The sequence below is a fragment of the Rhinolophus ferrumequinum genome, chromosome 13, assembly GCF_004115265.2.
Source record: "Rhinolophus ferrumequinum isolate MPI-CBG mRhiFer1 chromosome 13, mRhiFer1_v1.p, whole genome shotgun sequence".
NCBI lineage: Eukaryota > Metazoa > Chordata > Mammalia > Chiroptera > Rhinolophidae > Rhinolophus > Rhinolophus ferrumequinum.
In genome coordinates, this window is record NC_046296.1 from 26,368,601 (window position 1) to 26,390,563 (window position 21,963).

A 21,963-nucleotide genomic window follows, 5' to 3' on the forward strand; every position below is an offset into this window, starting at 1 on the left:
TCATCAACTCTGAATAAAAGAAAAAGATGAAAAAAGCTTCAGTAACTTGTGAGACAAAAAATCAAGTAGTTTAAAATACATGTCGTTGGTGAAAAACATTAGTCTACATATCCACGAAGCTCAGTGAACTTCAGATACAAGAAGGCAATACCCAGGCACACCACATCTTGGTACAGTGTATCCAAACTACTGAAAACCAATGATGAAGAGAAAAATCTTTAAAATACCTGGAAAACAAACAAAAAATTATATAAAAGTACCTAACATGAATTGTGGCTAACTTCTCATCAGGAACAGTGATGCCAAAAGATAACGGAACAACATCTTTAATGTACTGAAAAAATAATCAAAAATTTCAACACAAAATTTTATGTCCAGTGAAAATTATCTTAAAATGAGGGTAAAATAAATTTAATTTTGGCTCAGCACCAGCAGACCTGCACTACAAGAAAAGTTAAAGGAATTTCTTCAAGCAGAATACATATAATACTATGTGGAAACATGTATCTATCTAAACAAAAGAATGTAGAGCTCTGGAAATGTTAATTATGTGAATTAATAATAAAAATATTCCTCCTTATGTAAACATTTATTTAAACGATAATTGTTTACTTTTTGCTGTATCTACTGCGAGAATGAAGACCATTCTCAGCAATCAGACGGTGGACGTCCCAGAAAACGTGGACGTCACTCTGAAGAGATGCACCGTGATTGGGAAGGGCCCCAGAGGCACCCTGCGGAGGTACTGCAATCACATCCATGTAGAACTCAGTCCCCTTGGAAAGAAAAGAAGAGTCTCCGCGTTGACCAATGGTGGGGAAATAGAAAGGAACTGGCTCTTGTTCGTGCTCTCTGTAGCCGTGTACAGAACATGATCAAGGGTGTTACCTTGGGCTTCGTGTGCTCACTTCCCCATCAACGTCATTATTCAGGAGAATGGTTCTCTTGTTGAAATCCGAAATTTCTTGGGTGAAAATACATCCGCGGGGTTTGGATGAAGTCAGGTGTTGCTTGGTCAGCATCTCAACCCAGAAAGATGAGTTAATTCTTGAAGGAAATGACATTGAACTTGTATCAAATTCAGCTGCTTTGATTCAACAAGCCACAATAGTTAGAAACAAAAATATCAGAAAATTTGGGAATATTTCTATGTTTCTGACAAAGGAACAGTTCAGCAGGCTGATGAACTAGATCTAAGTTGTCCAGCTACAGAAATACCAAGATGATGGGTGATTCCTCAGAGTTATTTATGATATTGTAAAGATGCAATAAAAGTTATGTATTAAAAATAAATAAATAAATGATAATTGTTTAAAGCAAAAATAATGCATTGTGGTATTTATAACATATGTAGATGTGAAATGAATGACAGTAACATCATGTGAGTGGGGGTGAGAGTAAATGGAATTATACTGTTGTAAGGTTCGTACCTTTTACCTTAAATTGTACAGTATTAATTCTAAGTAGACCATGATAAATTAAGATTGTATATAGTGTCTAGAGGAGTTTCTTAAAAATCTAAGATCTACAAATAAAAAACAGTCAATAGAAATTTTAAAATATTTTCAAAAATAAATAAAGCCAACTAATAAATGTAAAAGAAAGGATAGAACGAGAAAATCACAAGTTAGCAACCATTACAACAAACATATAATTGAATAAGACAAGAATCATTCATGGATGCTGTAAGCATGAGAGAAAGTTTCATGAGATATTTACGTAGTCTCAAAATATTTCTCTACAAGATATGTATTATTTACAAACGGAAAAACAGTTACTTTACATTGGAGAAGGCTGGTAAACACCATGTTAATCAAGTGATCAAAATGCCATCATTAATAATGGAACAAGTCAAAATAATTTGCTACTTTATATAATATGTTGCAGTAGGAACACAATAGCCTTTCTGTGGTATTCCTACAAAAAAAAAAAAAAAAAAAAAAAAAACAGTGCATGACCTGAATCTAATCGTGAGGAAACATCAGTTGAACCCAAATTGAGGCACATTCTAATAACTAGCCTATTACCCTTCATAAATGCCAGGTTTATGTAAATGAAGGAAGAATGAAGAACTCTATGCTAAAGGAGACTACAGAGAAATAATTAAATGCATCAAGAAATGGATGTTTGTGGGCCGGCTCGGTGGCTCAGGCAGTTGGAGTTCCGTGCTTCTAACTCCAAAGGCTGCTGGTTCGATTCCCACATGGGCCAGTGGGCTCTCAACCACAAGGTTGCCGGTTCAACTCCTCGAGTCCCACAAGGGATGTTGGGCTCTACCCCCTGCAACTATGATTGAAAACGGCATCTTAAGATGAGCTGCCCCCGGATGGCTTAGTTGGTTGGAGTGCATCCACTCAACCTCAAGGTTGCCGGTTCGACTCCCACAAGGGATGGTGGGCTGCGCCCCCTGCAACTAGCAATGGCAACTGGACCTGGAGCTGAGCTGCGCCCTCCACAACTAAGACTGAAAGTTCAACTTGAAGTTGAATGGCACCCTTCACAACTAAGATTGAAAGGACAACAACTTGACTTGGAAAAAAGTCCTAGAAGTACACAGTGTTCCCCAATAAAGTCCTATTCCCCTTTCCCAATAAAATCTTTAAAAAAAAACACACACAAAAACAGAAAGAAAGAAATGGATGTTTGTGATATGAAGAGCACTATTGGAGCAATTGGTGAAGTTTCATTGCTTAAGTGGGAGAAATATTACCAGTGTTAACTTCATGATTTTGATGATTTGATTGTGGTTTTGTAGGAGAATGTCCTAATTGGTAGGAAGTAAACACTAAAGTATTCAAGAATGTGTTGGCTACTTTCAATGATTCAAAAAAGAGATCTTTGTACTTTACTTGAAACTTCTCTGTAATTCTGACATTGCTTAAAATTTTTGAGAAAAGAATTTTTTCACTATCGTCACAGCTCTAGACTCTTTATTGTCCATGCTTTCTCTACATAGAAGCTGTATAGTTTGGAAGCCTGTTTCTGTTGGTCACACAAATGGTGATTTTAATTCTGTGTCTTTGGGACCTTATTCTGCTTTTGAAAATTCAAAAAAACCTCTGAAACTTAATTATTACTGTGTCATAAAAGACTCAATTGCCACCCAAGTTTGCTCCTCTGCCCCATCTTGGATGGCATGAGGACGACTTTGCCTTATGAACATTCTCATATGGCGCCCCTAATTAAGTAACCTTGGCCATTGGCACAGGACCAATTGGAATGTCATGTGTGTGCCATTTGATAATGCTATAAAAAGACCTATAGCTTCTGCTCTCCAGCCATCTGTGACTTCCCTTGGCATGATAGTACTGGGTAGTTTGTCTTTCATTGGCCTGATTTCTGTAGTGTGACTTTACATCTGCCACTCCTAAGCACTTGCTTGGTTATCAAGTTGACATAAAATTGTTTCTTTGGCACTTTTCTATATAGAGGAGTTTCATACCTGCTAACTTCTGAAGCATGAATTACCATTTATTACATACATTATAATTGTAATTTTAAATATTATGAATATAAATTTCTCAGACCTCTACTGACTCAACCCTATCTTGGCTTTCCAAGTTCAAATTTCTCCAATCAGAAGTCTCCACTCTGAAGAATTAACTTATAAATGAAATGTACCTCTTCTGTTTTAAGACATTGGATTGAGTGGATACATTAACCCTTTCATCTGTGCCAAATCTCTAGAAATGATGGTGTGTGTGTGTGTGTTTTTCAAATTTATAACTGGAATTCAAAATAATAGTACATGATGGACCAGACGCTGTGAGGAATCCACCAAAAAATGTAAAACTGACAAAATCAGATTTAAGAAAAAAAGCAAAAACCTAAATGTCCAAAGGATAAGACTGCTCCCAAAGGTGGGAGAAGCACCAGAAGTTCTCCATACCCTAAGGAGGGAAAAACTAGGAATCAGAAATTGTTACAAGGCAAGGGTAAATCATCAGGATGCAGTAGGGAGGGTTAAGTGGAAAAAAAGTTAAGTAAATACTTATAAAGCCCAGGTATTGTTAGAAAAGTAAATTGATACAAGTATGTAAAGAATTTAAGGATGTTTACCAGAAAAATAAGAAGGGACGGCAGTATGGACTGACTTGTGTCACCTCCATTCTGCAGCCCCTGGATCAAGCAGTAATTTTGACCTTCATGTCTTATTCTTTGAGAAATGTATTTTGTAAAGGCTAAAGCTGCCATAGATCGTGATTCCTCTGATGTATTTGGGCAAAGTAAATTGAAAACCTTCAGAAAGGATTCACCATTTTAGGTGTCATTAAGAACATGTGTGATTCATTGGAAAAAGTCAAAATATCAACATTATCAGAAGTTTGGAAGAAGTTGATTCCAACACTCACGGATAACTTTGAGGGGTTCAAGGCTTCAGTGGAGGAAGTAACTGCAGATGTGGTGCAAATAGTAAGAGGACTAGAATTAGAAGTGGGGCCTGAAGATGTGACTGAATTGCTGCAATCTCATGATGAAACTTGAATGGATGAGGAGTTGCTTCTTATGACTGAGCCAAGAAAGTGGTTTCTTGAGATGGAACCTATTCCTGGAGAAGATACTGTGGAAAATTACAACAAAGGATTTAGAATATTGCATAACTTAGTTGTTAAAGCAGCATCAGTACTTGAGAGGATTGACTCCAAATTTAAAAGAAGTCCTGTGGGTAAAATGCTATCAAATAGCATCGCATGCTACAGAGAAATCCTTTGTAAAAGCAGGAGTCAGTCAATGGAGCAAACTTCATTGTTGTCCTGTTTTGAGAAATTGCCACAGCCACTCCGGCCTTCAGCAACATCCACCCTGATCAGTCAGCAGCCGTCAACATCAAAGCAAGACCCTCCACCAGCAAAGTTACAACTCATGAAGACTCAGGTGATGGTTAGCTTTTATTTTAGCAATAAAATATTTTTAAATTAAGATATGCACATTGCTATTTAGACGTAATGCTATTATATACTTACTAGGCTACCGTATAGTATAAACAAGTTTTGTATACACCAGGAAACCAAGTTTTGTGTGACTTGCTTTATTGCAATAGTCACTTTATTGTAGTAGTCTGGAACCAAACCCTCCCTATCTCCAAGGTCTGCCTGTATATGAATAGTCAGGAGGCCCACAGGTGTATCACCAAGTGAATAGACTGTATAATGTGTTCCAAATAGGAAGATTAAGAATGAAAATCTTCATGATGTAGATACAATATCAACTAAGGCTTACCCTCTTCAAATTAGTGACCCCAATTTCTTATAATAACTAAAAAATAAAGCTGAATTAAGGAAGAAGAATGTGAGAGACAGAAAATAATTCCAGAAATAATTTAATAATTCCAGACAAAACAGACCCTATGTCCAAAAATTATATTACTGCTAAATACAAAGTACTAACATGCGTAACTCACAAAGAAAACCATATTTGCATGGGTATATCTCTTTTTCTTTGGTTTGTATGTATGCATACCAGTGTTATAGAGTCTTAATGTTAACTACAGTAAGTCTTAGATATTCTTGATTTTGTTTTTACATATGCAGTTTAAGATCAACTTGTAAGTCCTATGAAAACCTTGAAAGGATTTTGACTGTAATTCCACCAATTTTTACAGGTGAATTGGGGTCAGAATTGATACTTTTATTATGTAGTCTTCCCAGCCATAAACAGGTACATGTCTGTATTTTAACCAGGTGTTCATTTATGTCAGTAATGATTGGTAGTTTTTTCTCAAATGCATTGCATATCTTTTACTGATTTTCAGTGAAGAATCACATACAAATATTGCCAAAGAGAAAATAGGAAAAAGCCACCTAACTTATAAGTGTAGTAAAGCCTTAATAGCATTCAAGGGATTGTTAGTAGTCAAGCCCAAGTCAAGTCATAGACTTTTCTTAATTAAGAGCATAGATGCAGAAGTTAAATAAAATACTAGCAAATTGAATACAGTAGTGTATATTTTTATATTATACTAATTTTTTATTGCACATAAGAATCTATTGTGAAAGTATCATGACACTGAATTGATAGAGAGAAAACTCGTGATTATTTCAATTTATGTATATTTACAATTGCTTCAATTTTTCATTGTTATAAATAATGCTACATCACCAATCTTGGACATACACTATAACATCATTTCCTTAAAATTTCCCTAAAGTATATACATGCAAATTTTAAATTCTGATATATTGTTAAAACATGGAATCAGCAATCTTTTTCTATAAAGGGCCAGATAGCAAATATTACAGGCTTATGAACCAAGAGGAAAATTTGAGGTTGTTATGAAGGTACTTGTATGTAACAAGAAAGAAATTTCCATAAATCTTTACGGGTGAAATTAAAACATAATAATGGAGTACAATATTGTAACACAGATCTATAAATGTGAATAATGGAATTTGAGGTAGGGGATAACATTTCAATTAATTATTGTTGAAAGTTGGTGTTCTTATTATCAAAATCTATTGCAAATGTTCATCTCTTAATGCTTAACTTTATCACAGTATAAGTTTCACAGACAAGTAATTTTGTCTTATCGTTTTAGGTTGAAACATTTTCAAGTCTGCAGCGTAAGCTAATTCCAAAGCCATTCACAGTTAAATAAGAACACAGTTCTTCCAATCATTTAAAAATGTAAACGCCATTCTAAACTCAAGGATTGTACAACAGGCAGGCTGTATTTAGCCCATCAGTCATAGTTTACAGACCCCTGCTCTATAAAGTCTTATATTCCCAGTAAATGTAAGTGCCTGTCTCACTCCAGACTTTGCAACCAGTAAAGATTACCTTAAATTTTTTAAATTTGAAATTAAATTATTTTCAATTTGCATTTATTTGAGTATTAATAAAATGAAATATCTTTTCATGATTATAGCCTACATATAATTCTTCATAGTAAACTCTTCACATTCCTTTTCCATTTTTACTGCAGTAAATTATTTCATTCCAACAATCATTCTGAGTACCCAAAAGAGTTCTGAGTCCTTTTTAGTGGCTCTTCTTTAGTATTATTTTCCACTGATTTCTTCCACCCATCCAACACTCCTGTCATATTGAAAAACCTGCCATTGCCTCACAGAACTGTTTTCTCAAGCTGCTCTATGTATATGCACTGTTTCATTTATTCTCTTCTCAGCTTTTCTTCATTTTCCCTCCTAGCGTAACTTTTGATAGTTCAAGACTCAGATCAAGGCTCAGTTGCTCCTCTTTGGCTCCAGAACACTCTGTGCAAATATCTGCCATTAAACCTGTCACACTATTATGTAATTAATTAACTATTGTTTAGTCGTGGTCTGTCTCCTCACTAGGCTCAACCCTTCTTGAGACCTGGTATTATAATTGAGCTGTATACCCCATAACAGAGCCGGCACTTAGTAAGCAATGATTTGTTGAGTGAATGAGTTCAAAATAATAGTAGTATTAATAATTTTACCAAACTAATATGTGCCAGGCACATAAATATCAGAGACAGATTTGTGTGGTAGTATTCCGCACAACTGAATTTTGAAGAAGCTTTCTCAGATTTTCCGTCATTAAAATCTCACCAAAGAAAATAGCAGCTAAGGGTTTTTAGTCCCTGACAAAACAGTATATCAAACATGTGACTTAAAAACTTGTCTTTTCCCCAAAGACTCAAAATGACTTATTTAAATAATTACCATTAGTTATATCTATGATCTCCATTTCAAAAAAATTTGCTTACACTGGAAAAGAAAATACAAAACAGAAATCGGCTATGTCTGTTTTGTAATCTGAACAATAAGTTCTTTCTTTCAAAATCTGCTTTGTAACTTGACCAAGATTCACTTTGGATTAATCTTTTACTTTGCTTTATTTCCAAAGGATATCCATTACCTTGCACTAGATAAGGGTGAATTGGCACTAGCTGAAGTGGCAAGAAAAAGAGCTAGCGACATTGATGCAGAATCAATAACTTCTGGAGTTGGTAAGAATTAATGCTGTGTTGTTTTTTTTTTTTAGGTACTTTTTGTTTTAATCAATACTTATTCAGTATCATTTCTATTTATGTTTGTAGGGCATGATTGGTTACCTTGCATTACTTTCATTGTACAGACAGTTTAAAAAAAAAAAAAGAATTAAGCCCGGCTAGGTAGTACAATATGGATGTACACGTTGGAATTGTGTTAATATGAAAATTGATAATCAGTGATTAATCACCACTTCACAGAAATAAAAAGGACTTTGTTGTTTTCATAAGATTTTGAAGAAGAGTTTATTGTCAGCTACTCCTGGCCCTCTACATTTCCATTTAAATTAACCAACACAGGAAGTTACATAATCCTTTATTATAGATGTACACATGTCATATCTCAAAAGAATTTTCTCCTATATCAGACAGAGTATTTCACAGGGGATTTTAGGATTGATGGGTGATTTTTTTTCGTTTAGAAGCCACTAGAGTCATTTTACAGTGTAGTCTTCCAAAGAAGACAAATAAAAAGCCTAATGTGAATCTAAAGGTTCATTCAAAACTTCATAATATAGAAAAAATGATAGTTTTTAAAAACTATTATAATATCAACATAAGCTTCCTTTTTCTAAACTCAGTTTATCTAATGAGACTAAATCTGGAAGTTTAACGAGACTGATTTCTGGACATCCCAATTCCTCTTCTTCCTGGTATTCCCTATTCCTAAATTAGGCAAAGTACCCTCAGAATTGTAATAGATTTCATTTTTTTGTAGAATTTCTATGAAACAAAGATTTCTACTTTATAAGTTGCTTAAAAATATTATAATAAGCCTCTCCATTGATACATCATCTTGTGCTTTGTTTTTGTAATGCTGTTAGCTTGTAAACCTCTCAATCTTATAAGAAATAAGTTCTGAATGAATAAAATATATAAGATCAAGGTTAGTTCATGGGCTTTATGATATATGTTTTGGCTATTTGTAGTTCTTTCTTGTTTTCTATTTTCAACCATGTTTAGTATAAGTGGACAGGTAAATGATCATTAGAAGAAAATGAGTTGTTGCTGTACATTCTGTTCATGTTAGTTTACTAGATTTTATATTGCCTATTAAAATACAATAGTTACAGAATTTAGAAGTCACATACAGTGCTATTTAAGGGCAACGATAATCTTGCACAAAATGTCACTTACTCATCTACTAAAAATCAGTTAATTGTACACTTTAAAGTGATTTAAGTGGTTAATTTCATATTATATAAATTTTATCTCAACAAAAATGTCACTGACCCTTTGTTCAATACAAGTTATTTTCAAAACTACTTGAAAGATAAAAGAATCCAAAGAGAAAGAGTATTTTAAAAGTAAATTTTGCTTTCACGTAGGATGGAACACATCAGTATTCCCTCTGAGAAAGAAATCTGGATACATTTTTAAAAATTATTTGTTCAGTTATAAATACATACATATTTTTAAATTATTCTAATGGATGTCTCTCCAGTAAGTCTTTATTAGCTCTGTATTTATGTCACAAATTGATCAAATCTGTCAACATTTTAAAATAGGATGCCTTATTGTATATTAAATTATATACCCTGTCCCAATCAGTGAAACAAAAGGTTGAAATCAAAAGATGGTGGTTTTAAGTACAAGTACTTTGAAAATTATCAGCTGAACTAACTGTAAGGCAAGGAACTGATTAAAAAACATCTGTAGCGATTGTAGTTCATAATAACACTAAATTGTGTATTTGAAAGTTGCTAGGAGAGTACATCTTAAAAGTTCTAATCACAAGAAAAAAAACTGTAACTATGTGAGGTGGTAGATGTTAACTGGATCTGTTGTGATCATTACACAATAAATACAAATACATATGTATTATATGAGATATAATACATATAACATTTTGCGTCACATATATATGTATTCTCTCTCTCTCTCTCTCACTCTCTTACTGTCTCACTCTCTCTCTCACTCACATGTCCTAGGAAGGCCAGAGGTAGACTGAATTTTACCAAAACTACAACCCAGCCTCAATTTAGTTTAATCTCCTGTTATATTAAGGTGATCATTTCTCATTCTTTTTGCTTAGCAGAGGATAAAGAGAATCTTCTCTGGAGGAATATAATATCACTGGAGCCTTTATAACTTTTTGGATTCAAGGTGTAGAATTCAATAAAAAATTACCAGCAAAGCCAAGAGAAAAGATCATACCACTGAAAAGCAAGGGAACAGACAGATAATATAAACAGATTCACAGGTGATCCAGGTGTGAGACATTGCTAGATAAGGACCACTGTGATTTGGCTAGTATTTTTGTTTGTTTGGTTGGTTGGTTGTTATTGTCTCTCTCAAATAACCTCAGGAAATAAAGGGGTTATTGTAATGACTCCTGTAACTGAGATTGTCATATTCTCCTAACCTCTTTCGCATGAGCTACACTTTATTTCTCTCTCAGTGGTGCTTCTGCTCTATATATCTGCTCCAGTCTCCTTTATTTATTTATCAGTGCAGGTAAGACCATTATACAAAAATTTATCTTAACTTCTAGATACATCAAACAAGCATATAGAAAATGAAACTAAAAAATACACCACTTACAGTATCAAAATATTCTAAATGCTTAGAAATAAATTCAAGGAAAGATATGCAAGACCTCTCTCAACATGGAAAATTGTGAAACACTAAGAAAAATTGAAGACTTAAATAAATGGAAGGATATATAACTTGTGGAAGATTCAATGTTTTAAAGATGTCAGTTCTCCATAAATTAATTTATAGATTCAGTGCAAACCCAATTAAAGTCCTAAAACAGTACTTTTTGTGTAAATTGACAACTGATTGTAAAAATGGAAATGGAAATTCAAAGAACCAAGAACAGTAATTTCTGAACAACAACAAAGCTAGAAGACTTACATTACTAGAAAGCCAAACCTTTTACAAACCTACAGTAGTTAAGACAATAATAATGGTGAAAAGATATATAGACGTAGTATAGTGACCTGATTTATGACAAAAGCAACACTGCAGTGTAGTAGAGAAAGGATAATCTTTTAAATAAATGGTGCTGGATCATTTGGATATCCACGTGGCTAAAACATAAAATTTAAAAATCCATGCCCCGCAACATATGAAGAAAATAAATTCTAGATGTAAATGTGGAAGGTAAAACAAAGATCTTAAAGAAAACACAGGAAATCTCTTCATGACCTTGGAGTATTTCAAGCTTTCTTAAAGAGGGCACAAATGTAATAAACATAAAGGAAAAAAATGGGTAAACTGGAGTATACTAATACTAAAAACTTCTGTTCATCAGAAGACATTAAAAAAGCAAAATAAATAAATAAAAGGCAACCTAAGAGTGGGAGAAAATATTTGCAATACATATGTCCAACAATTGATGTGTATCAGGAATATATAAACAACTCCTGAAAATGATAAGGGATGATAACTTAATAGAACAATGATCAGAAGTCTTGAACAAGACACTTCATAAAACATATATCCAGGTTTCCAATAAATATATAAAAAGATGCTCAACCTCATGAGTCATCAAAAAATATAAATTAAGTCTACAATGTAATACCACTATACATGCTCCAGAATGAGTAAAATGGTGGCAGGGGATAAGTGTTGGCAAGGATGGTGATGAACTGGAATTCTTATGTACTAATAATAAAAATGCAAATTGTTTCAGCTACTTCAGAGAAATCTTTCGAGGTATTCTACTAAAGTTGAATGTATGAGTATGTAGAAATAGATAGGTATATTCACAAAGAACATGTAAAATATTTGTAAGAACCACAGACTAGAACAATTCAAATGTCCATCAGTGACAAAATGAATAAATAAATTGTGATATATTTGTGGTATACAGTGGAATAACATAATAGTAATCTGGCTGTATTTCAAAAACATACTGTTAAGTGAAATAACTCAGATCACAACCCGCCCAAAAAGAGACTCTAGTAATCATCTCTATATATTTACAGTACATATATTTATGAGTGCACCTATTTCTAGATAAGGATGCATGATTTTCTTTCAAGATCAGGTGAAATGATTAGTAGTAGTAGAAATCAGGAGTGTTTATCCTTTGGAGGTATGAGAACAAGGGACAGAGGAGCCTTTTGGGGGTACTGATAAAAATTTAGTGTCATTATCTGTATGCTTGTAATATGGTTGTGTTCACTAGTTGAACACTTATAGTATGTACACTCCTTTGAATGTATGGTATACTTTAACATTCACTTTACGAAGTACACACTCATTTTACTATGATAGAAACAAAATTTGGCCCTTTAGAAGCAAATATTGTGATCTATTCATATTCTTTGTTGAAACCACATGCTTTGGGACAGGAGTTTGTAATGACAGCTAAATAACTGCAAAGGCTTTAGAAAAAAGGAAAAGTAGGTAACAAATAAAAATTTATTGCTTGAATTGTTTGATCAACAAATAGATGTGTAAACTCTAAAAAAAAAATATATATATATATATATATATATATAAAAATATTTACTTTTGGATATACCTTGAATCCAAACATACTATAATACACACACACACACACACACACACACACACACACACACACGAGGTCTGACAACTAAATTCATGAACTTGTTGCACTGATGTTGCTAACTTTTTTTGATATCAGAGGAATTATTCGTTATGAATTTTGTACCAGCTGGACAAACAGTTAACCAAGTTTACTATTTGGAAGTACTGAAAAGGTTGAGTGAAAAAGACGACCTGAACCTTTCGCCAACAATTCATGGTTCTTGCATCATGACAGTGCACCAGCTCACATGGCACTGTCTGTGAGGGAGTTTTTAGCCAGTAAACAAATAACTGTATTGGAACACCCTCCCTACTCACCTGATCTGGTCCCCAGTGACTTCTTTCTTTACTCGAAGATAAAGGAAATATTGAAAGACAGACATTTTGATGACATTTAGGACATCAAGGGTAATATGACGACAGCTGTGATGGCCATTCCAGAAAAAGAGTTCCAAAATTGCTCTGAAGGGTGGACTAGGCACTGGCATCGGTGCATAGCTCCCCAAGGGGAGTACTTCGAAGGTGACCATAGTGATATTCAGCAGTGAGGTATGTAACACTTTTTCTCGGATGAGTCTCGAACTTAATTGTCTGACCTCCTATATTCTAACCATAAAGAATCTAGAGATTCCTGCCTTATCCCAATTATCAGATATACTTCCTTTTTTCTGAGTAAAAGTCTTTCCTAAGCATTTAAGCACTTGAACTCAATTCTTTGAAAGATAACGGGGGGAAAAAAAGACTATATACTCTCCAGATCTTGAAAATACTGTTTGTTTTCAGGATTTCTTGAAATTCCTGACCTGTCATCTTTGTGATATGTCACACCCTGTCACATCAAGTTACCTTACTTGAATAAACAGAAGAAAGGATATAAATTTAGCATGCATACCACCTGACATGAAAGTATTTGCCAGCTATTTCTCCTGCTTAAATGAATGTTTTCCAAATATCTAGATTATTACCTTGGAAAAACTATAAATTTTATAAAAATAATAAAGTAGTCATCTATATATTATTACAGTGCACACATTTATGAATACCTCTAATTCTAAATAAGGAAAGAGTTTTACTAGAAATAACATGTTTTTCTTTCACAGTTTCTCTTCTCTTATGCCCATGCTTCTGAATGTATGTGCATAAACTTGTTTTACTTCCTTTTTAGAGGCAGTCTTACCAGGAACATGGTAACTATCTAGTACAAAGAGAATTTAGCCAGAAAATAAAGAAAAAAGAACTAACTGAATTTTGAAAGAAACTTTGCCCTGGAAGTATTTATGGTGCTTGGGCTAATATGCCATTTGTTATGAAAAAGTATTATGAACATCTAAACACTTATTTCTGATTACTAAGGCAATATGAAGTGAGTTAATAAGGATATTCAATGTAGGAAAAAATTTTTCTGACTGAGGAAAAGTAACCTCTTTTCACACACACTCAACAGTCTCTATTAATGTACGTTATTTAGCTATATTAAGTAAATTTACCAAACAACACTTAGTCCTTAATCTCATATTTTGTTTCTATAAATACAGCTTTAAAGAAAAATACCTGCTGAATGAACAAGTCAGTTTCCTTCAGTTCTGGAGAAACTGCAGAAATTTACCATTTAATAAGTGAAGGGACTGTTTAGCTCAAAGTGTAAGTTAAAGAAGTTCAGTTACACATTAGTATTATAACCTGCCGGCTTACCACTAAAATATGTTAGAGTTTGTATGAGATAGTGCTTAAAGCCACTTTCCTGCAGAATGCTATGAAAATGGTGTAAGTACACACGTTTGGGTCTGTCAGTATAATATGGTAAACAAAGATGACAAAGAAAACCTTTCTTAATATTTTTTTTTCCAAAAGACAAATGAAACAAATAAAACAACTCAAAAATAAGTAACAAGCAATGTTAGGCAGCAGGGAATATGGGAAATAGCAGTGGACTTGAAATAAAAAAGCAGAATGGAAAAGTGGTTCAGCGTATGAGACTTGGAGTCAAACAGGAATGGTTTTAAATTCTGCCTCTGACACTTTGAGTCTGTGTCCTTATTTACAAATGGGAAAAGTAATACTTAACTCTCAGGATTGTAAATGTGAAACACAACAGTAATTGCAGAGCTTAACACCAGGCCTGGCAAAGGACGTACGAGTAAATAGCAGTTATTTTTAATGAAGATTGGTTTCTTTATTTTCTTACCCTGATAATATTTTATTTTTAGATTCAGCATAATAGATAAGTTAAGAATATGTTTTGAGGGGAAAAAAGGACCAATGGGTAACAATTTTCTGCATCATAATTTTTTAATCTGTAAAATAGATATATTTGTGAGGTGTTGTGACTATTAAATGATGTAATACACAAACAGTGTTCAACATATTCTCCAATATATTATAAGCACTTGATAAATGGTGGCCAAAATCATCAGACCTGGATTTTGGCTCTAGCTCTTGCACTGATCACTATGTAACTTCAAGCAAGGCACTCGGCCTCTCTGAATTTCACCCCAAAAAATGGACATAACAATACCTGTCCTATTTATCTGGGGTTGTTGAGATAATAAAATGATGCAGGTAAGCACTTTGAAAAGTATGAAGCCCATAAAAATGGATGATGTTATTATAGTTCTGATGGCAGTTTTAGCACTTAAGTATCATAAAAATGGGATTTAAAAAATCTATTTAATATAATCAAGAAAGCTGTGCTGGACTTTTGTTATTTTCATGGAAAACGCACAAGTAATGAACATTATAGAAGCACCATTTTTCTCAGATGAGGTTAGTTTATTATGGTACTAAGGATCAGAAAAGTTACTAAATATGAATATTTTATTCACTCAGGAATAAGATATTAACACTTAAGTTTATGTACGTTGTAGTATAGTGTGTATGACAGGTGTATCGAAGGTTCTGCTGAGCAAAAAGGCCTTCTTTGGCCTCAGGAATTCACTTCTAACAGAATGATATATTATTATGTTATCAGATTAATTACAATATATAGAGCCCTTTAAAGATGAAAAACACTCTATAAATGCTTAGCATTTATTGCTGCTAACACCTAACAAGGTTAAGCAATTCTTCAAAGTGAAGCTACTCTTGATGAGTTAGTTGTTAAACAACATGACATGCCAAAAAGGGAGCTGCTTTCATGTGAGTGATTTCATGATTATAGCAATCATTAGAACTTATATTATTAGTAATAACTATTAAACCATCATTCTTCTAAGGTTATTATTGCCTCAGAAATTTGAGGCACTGAAAAGTGAAATAACTAATTTGATTCCACACTTCAAGCTGGAAGAGAGTAAGGCCCAAGTTTCTGGGAAGCTTCTGCAGTCCTAATGCTGTAGAGCTGTAGTGTCCGACATGGTGATCAGTGCTGTGTGGGGCTATTTAACTCTTGGAACATGGCTAGCTCCTCATGACTAAGGAATCAGTTTTTAAGTTTTATATAATTTTAAATAATTTAAATTAAAAAACTGATAGTTTAGTAATAACATTTTTAAGAACATTTGGACCAAACCTGAATACAGAAGTACTTATTCAACTGTAAATTTTGTGAAGTCTAAATATAGATAGTATTTCCAAAGAAAATTTAACATCTGATTTGAGATGTACTTTAAGATGTAATAGCAATTTTAAAGTTATGTATCTGGCTTACATTGTATTTCTTTTGGACAACACTGCCATATGGGTTCAAAGATACACAATAAATTTTATGACATGGACCCTACTCCCTCTTTTATCCCCCTAATTAAATTATAGGGGGAAGTTGAAGTAGAATATGTGAATGTTGCAAATTCAGTTCTGGTAGTTATAGAATCGGGAACAGTTACAGGTCTTTGATACTTGGCCTTCAGGAACCATAACCTGGGATTACCTCAGTGATGTGCTGTTAAGTAATCAACAACTAGCTCATCAAAAACCAAAACAAAACCAAAAACAAACAAAACCCAATTTGCTTATTTCTGTGATGTAAACACTCTTTTCCTGGCTGTTTCTGAGCTACCAACATGACCTCACTGAACTTGGAATTGGGAAGAGATACACTCTGTTGGCACTTTCAGGCCAAAGGAGCCAGCCCTAGTGCATCATTGGAATACTTTGAGTTCCTAATATCTGTATTTCTTGAAAGGTGTGTATCTATGTGTGTGGTGGGAGCTCAAATAGATCAGCTTTAAACTAAATTCTACCCCATAGCATATTACAGGATGATTAGATCTAGGAATGTAGGGCATTTTATTTTTTTTAAGCCTTTGGAAACTTAGGTGACTATAAAACCCTGATTCTTCCCTGATTCCCCTTAAGAATATAGATTTATGGTTATGTGAAGCCATTTTGTAAACTTTAAAATGGTTAAAAATAGGTAAATATACTATTGAATTTTGAAAAAGTGGATGTAAGATTTAAACTTTATAGACCAACTAAATAACAAAGATTTTTTTTTTCTCTGAATAGAGATTTCCTGGAGACATGTGGTATCATATGGTATTTGTCTTTTCTCTGACTGATTTCACTTGCATAATCTCTAGGTCCATCCATGTTATTTCAAATGGCAAGATTTCATTTTTTTTTATGGTGGGGTAATATTCCATTGTATATATGTATCACCTCTTTTTTATCCATTTGTCTATCAATGGACACTTAGGTTGCTTCCATATCTTGGCTATTGTAAATAATTCTTCAGTGAACATAAAGGTGCATATACCTTTTCAAATAAGTGTTTTGGATTTCTTCAGATGAATACCCAGAGTGAAATTGCTGGGTCATATGGTAGTTCTATTTTTAATTTTTTAAGAAACTTCCATACTGCTTTCCATAGTGACTGCATCAATTTACAAAGGTTCCCTTTTCTCCACATCCTGGCGAACACTTACTGTTTTTTCATTTATTGATGATAGCCATTCTGACAGGTGTGAGGTGATATCTCACTGTGGTTTTCAGCTGCTTTTCCCTGATATTTAGTGATGTTGAGCATCTTTTCATATGTCTGTTGGTCATGTGTATGTCCTCTTTAGAGAATTGTCTATTCAGGTCCTGTGTCTATTTTTTGATTATTATTTTGTGTGTGTATGTTAAGTTCTATGATTTCCTTTTATATTTTGGGTATTGACCCCTTATTGGGTATATCATTGGGGAATATGTTCTTCCATTCAGTAGGTTGTTTTCATTCCATTGATGGTTTCCTTCACTGTGCAAAAAAAAAAACCCTTTAGTTTGATGTCGTCCCATTTGTTTCTTTTTTCTTTTGTTTCCTTTGCCCAAGGAGACATAGCCAAAAAAAAAAAAATATTGCAAATAGCAACGTAAAAGAGTTTACGGCCTATGTTTTCTTCTAGGAGTTTTATGGTTAGGGGTCTTAACATTTACACCTTTAATCCATTTTGAGTTTATTCTTGTATGTGTGTAACAAAGTGATCCAGTTTCATTCTTTTGCATGTTATGTGTCTAGTTTTCCCAGCACCATTTATTGAAGAGACTATCTTTACTTCACTGTATATTTTTACCTCCTTTGTCATATGTTAATTGACCATATGCATGTATGTTTATTTCTGTGTTCTCTATTCATTGATCTGTGTGTCTTTGTTATGCCAGTACCATGCTGTTTTGATTACTATAGCCTTGTAGTATAGTTTGATATCAGGGCATATGATACCTCCAGCTTTGTTCTTTCTCAAGATTGCTTTGTGTATTATAGTTCCATATAAATTTTAGGATTTGTTCTAGTTCTGTGAAAAATGCCATTGGTATTTTGATAGAGATTGCACTGAATCTGTAAATTGCTTTGGGTAATAGGGACATTTTCATGATGTTAATTTTTCCTATCCATGAGCCCAGTATTTATTTGTATTTATTTATTGTAAATGAATTTATTTGTATCCAGTTTCTTTTTTCAATATCTTATAGTTTTCAAAATATAGGTCTTTTACCACATTGGTTAAATTTATTCATTGCTACTTTTATTCTTTTTTGTTTTGTTTTGTTTGTTTTTATTTCAGGTGTACAAACAATGTAATATTTAGACATTTACACCCCTCACAAAGTGATAACCCCTTACCCCAATCTACTACCCCTCTGATATCATATATAACTGTTACAATTCCATTGACTATTCCCTATGCTGTACTCCACATCCTGTGATTATATATATATTAAATTATAGTTGACATTCAATATTATTCAGCTTCAGGTGTACAGCGCAGTGGTCAGACATCTACACAGTCCATGAAGTGGTCTCCCTAACTTTTATTATTTTTGATGCAATTGAAAATGAGATTTTTCTTAATTTCTCTTTCTGATAGTCTGTTATTGGTATATAAAAATGAACTAATTTCTGAATATTAATTTTTTATCCTTCTACTTTATTGAATTCATCCATTCTAATACTTATTTGATGGATTCTATAGGGTTCTCTATAATACAATGTGAGTTTTATTTCTTCCTGATTGCTATGGCTAGGACTTCCAATACTATGTGGAAATGTTGAATAAAAGTGGTGATGGTGTGGCTTTGTTCCTGATCTTAAAGGAAAAGCTTTCAGCTTTTCACCATTGGGTATGATGTTAGCTATGGGTTTATCACATATGGTCTTTATTATGTTGAGGTATGTTCCCTATATCCTCACTTTGTTGAAAGTTTTTATCATAAATGGATGTTGATTATGTCAGATGCTTTTGCTGCATTTATTAATATGATCATATGATTTTTATCCTTCATTTTGTTTGTGGTGTATCATGTTAATTGATTTGAAGATAATGAACCAGACTTGTATGCTGGGAAAAAAATCCTACTTGATCTTTTTAAAGTATTGCTGAATTGAGTTTGCTAAGATTTTGTTGAGGATTTTTGCATCTATGTTCATCAGGAATATTAGCCTATAATTTTCTCTTTTTTGTAATGTCTTCATCTGGTTTGGGTCCTAGGGTAATGCTGACATCATAATATGAATTTGGGAGCCTTACTTCTTCTTCAATGTTTTGAAATAAATTGAAAAGGATAGGTATTAATTCTTGTTTGAATGTTTGGTAAAATTCACCTCTAAAGCCATCTGGTACAGGGCTTTTGTTTATTGGAAGTTTTTTGATTTCTGATTCAATTTCATTAGTAGTCATCAGCGTGTTCAGATTTTGTTTCTTCTTGATTCAGCCTTGGAAGATTGCACATTCTAGGAATTTATCCATTTCTTCCAGGTTGTCCAATTTGTTGGCATATAGTTGTTGACATTGATAGTATTTCCTGATAATCCTATGTGTTTCTGTGGTGTTGGTTGTCACTTCTCTTTCATTTCTGATTTTATTTGGGTCCTCCTTCTTTTATTCTTAATGAGTCTGGCTAAAGTTCTATCAATTTTGTTTACCTTTTCAAAAAACCAGCTCTTTGTTTCATTGATCTTGTCTATTGATGTTTTTAGACTTTATTCCATTTATTTCTGCTCTGATCTTTGTTATTTCCTTCATTCTACTCATTTTAGGCTGTTTATTCTTCTTTTTATAGTTGACTTAGGTGTAAGATTAGTTTGTTTATTTGAGATTTTTCTTGTTTCTTCAGGTAGGCCTGTATTGCTGTAAAATTCCCTCTTAGGACTGCCTTCTGTGTGTCCCACAGATTTTGAGTCAGTGTGTTTTCATTTTCATTTGTCTCAAGGTATCTTTTGATTTCTTCCTTGATCTCCTTGTTAACCCATTCATTGTTTAGTAGCACATTGGCATCCATGAGTTTGTGTATTTTTCCATTTTCTTCTTGTAACTGATTTCTAGTTTCATATCATGGTGATTGGAGAAGATGCTTTATATGATTTCAGTCTTCTTAAACTTATTGAGACTTGTTTTAAGGCCTGATGTGGTCTATCATGGAAAATATTCCATATGCGCTTTAAAAGAATGTATGCTACGTTGTTTTGGAGTGAAATGTCCTAAGATTATCAACTTAGTTCATCTGGTCTAATGTGTCATTTAAGGCCTATGTTTCCTTGTTGATTTTCTGCCTGGATGATCTATCCATTGATGTCAATGGGGTGTTAGAATCCCTACTGTGACTGTGACTGTTCGTATCTCCCATTTTGTATGTTAATATTTGCTTTATGTATATTTAGGTGCTCCTGCATTGGGTGTGTAGTTGTTTATGAGAGTTATATTCTCTTATTGAAATAATCCCATTATCAGTTTGAAATGTTCTTCTTATCTCTTGTTGTAGCCCTTGTTTTAAAGTCTATTTTGTCTCATACAAGTATTGCTAACCCAGCTTTTTTTTTCATTTCCACTTACATGAAATATCTTTTTCCATCCCTATACTTTTACTTTAAGTATATCTTTCAATCTAAAGTAGGTCTCTTGTAAGCAGCATACGTAAGGGTTTCATTTTCTTATCCATTCAGCCACCCTGTATCTTTTGATTGGAGCATTTAGTCCATTTGCATTCAAAGTAATTACTTATAGTTGTGTAGTTATTGCCATTTTATTAATATCCTTATGATTTTTTTTGTAGTTCTTCTCTGTTCCTTTCTTACTTTCCTGCTCTTCTCTTGCATGTTGATGACTTGCCGTATTGTCGTATTTGGATTGCTTTCTCCATATTTCTTGTATATCTCATAGATTTTTAGTTTATGGTTATCATGAGATTCATATATAACAAGCTATGTTTATAGAAGTCTGCTTTAAGTTGATGGTTGCCTTATTTATTTAGTTATTTTTTGTTTAAACTTTTTACATTATTAAATGTATTGGGGTGACAAATGGTTAGTAAAATTACGTAAGTTTCAAGTGTGTAATTCTATAATACATCATCTATATATCACATTGTGTGTTTACCACCCAGAGTATGTTCTCCTTCCGTCACCATATATTTGATCCCCTTTACCCTCATCTACTACCCCCCTCCCCCCTTACCCTCTGGTAACCACCAAACTATTGTCTGTGTCTATGAGTTTTTGTTTCATTTGTTTGTCTTGTTCCTTTGTTGTTTTCACTTTTGTATACCACATATCAGTGAAATCATATAGTTCTCGACTTTTTGTGTCTGACTTATTTCACAGCATAATAATCTCAAGGTCCATTCATGTTGTTGCAAATGGCAGTATTTCATCTTTTCTTATGGCTGAATAGTATACCATTGTGTATATGTACCATAACTTATTTACCCAATCATCTTATTGAAGGACACTGGTTGTTTCCATGTCTTGGCTACTGTAAATAAAGCTGCAATGAACATTGGAGCACATACATCTTTACGGATAAATGTTTTCAGAGTTTCTGGGTAGATACCCAAGAGAGGGATTGCCGGGTCATATGGTAATTCTATTCTTAATTTTTTGAGAAACCTCCACACCACCATCTATAGCGGCTGCACCAATCTGCATTCCCACCAACAGTGTATGAGGGTTTTATTTCTCCACAGCCTCTCCAACACTTGTAATTATTTGTCTTGTTAATGATAGCCATTCTAACATGTGTGAGGTGATATCTCATTGTGGTTTTTGTTTTGTTTTGTTTTTTAAA

General features: G+C 33.4%; 1 protein-coding gene across 8 annotated transcripts in view; it reads left to right on the forward strand.

Annotated features, from left to right (window-relative positions):
• Positions 1 to 21,963, forward strand: part of WDPCP (WD repeat containing planar cell polarity effector) — a 316,746-nt gene that overhangs the window by 214,432 nt on the left and 80,351 nt on the right. For 7 of the 8 annotated variants that reach the window (XM_033124690.1, XM_033124694.1, XM_033124691.1 and 4 more), the window contains exon 14: positions 7,834 to 7,936. The exons of the other annotated variant lie outside the window; for it this stretch is intronic. In XM_033124690.1, coding sequence (XP_032980581.1) covers positions 7,834 to 7,936 — 103 coding nt within the window. The remainder of the gene's footprint in view (positions 1 to 7,833; positions 7,937 to 21,963) is intronic. 8 annotated transcript variants of the gene reach the window in all.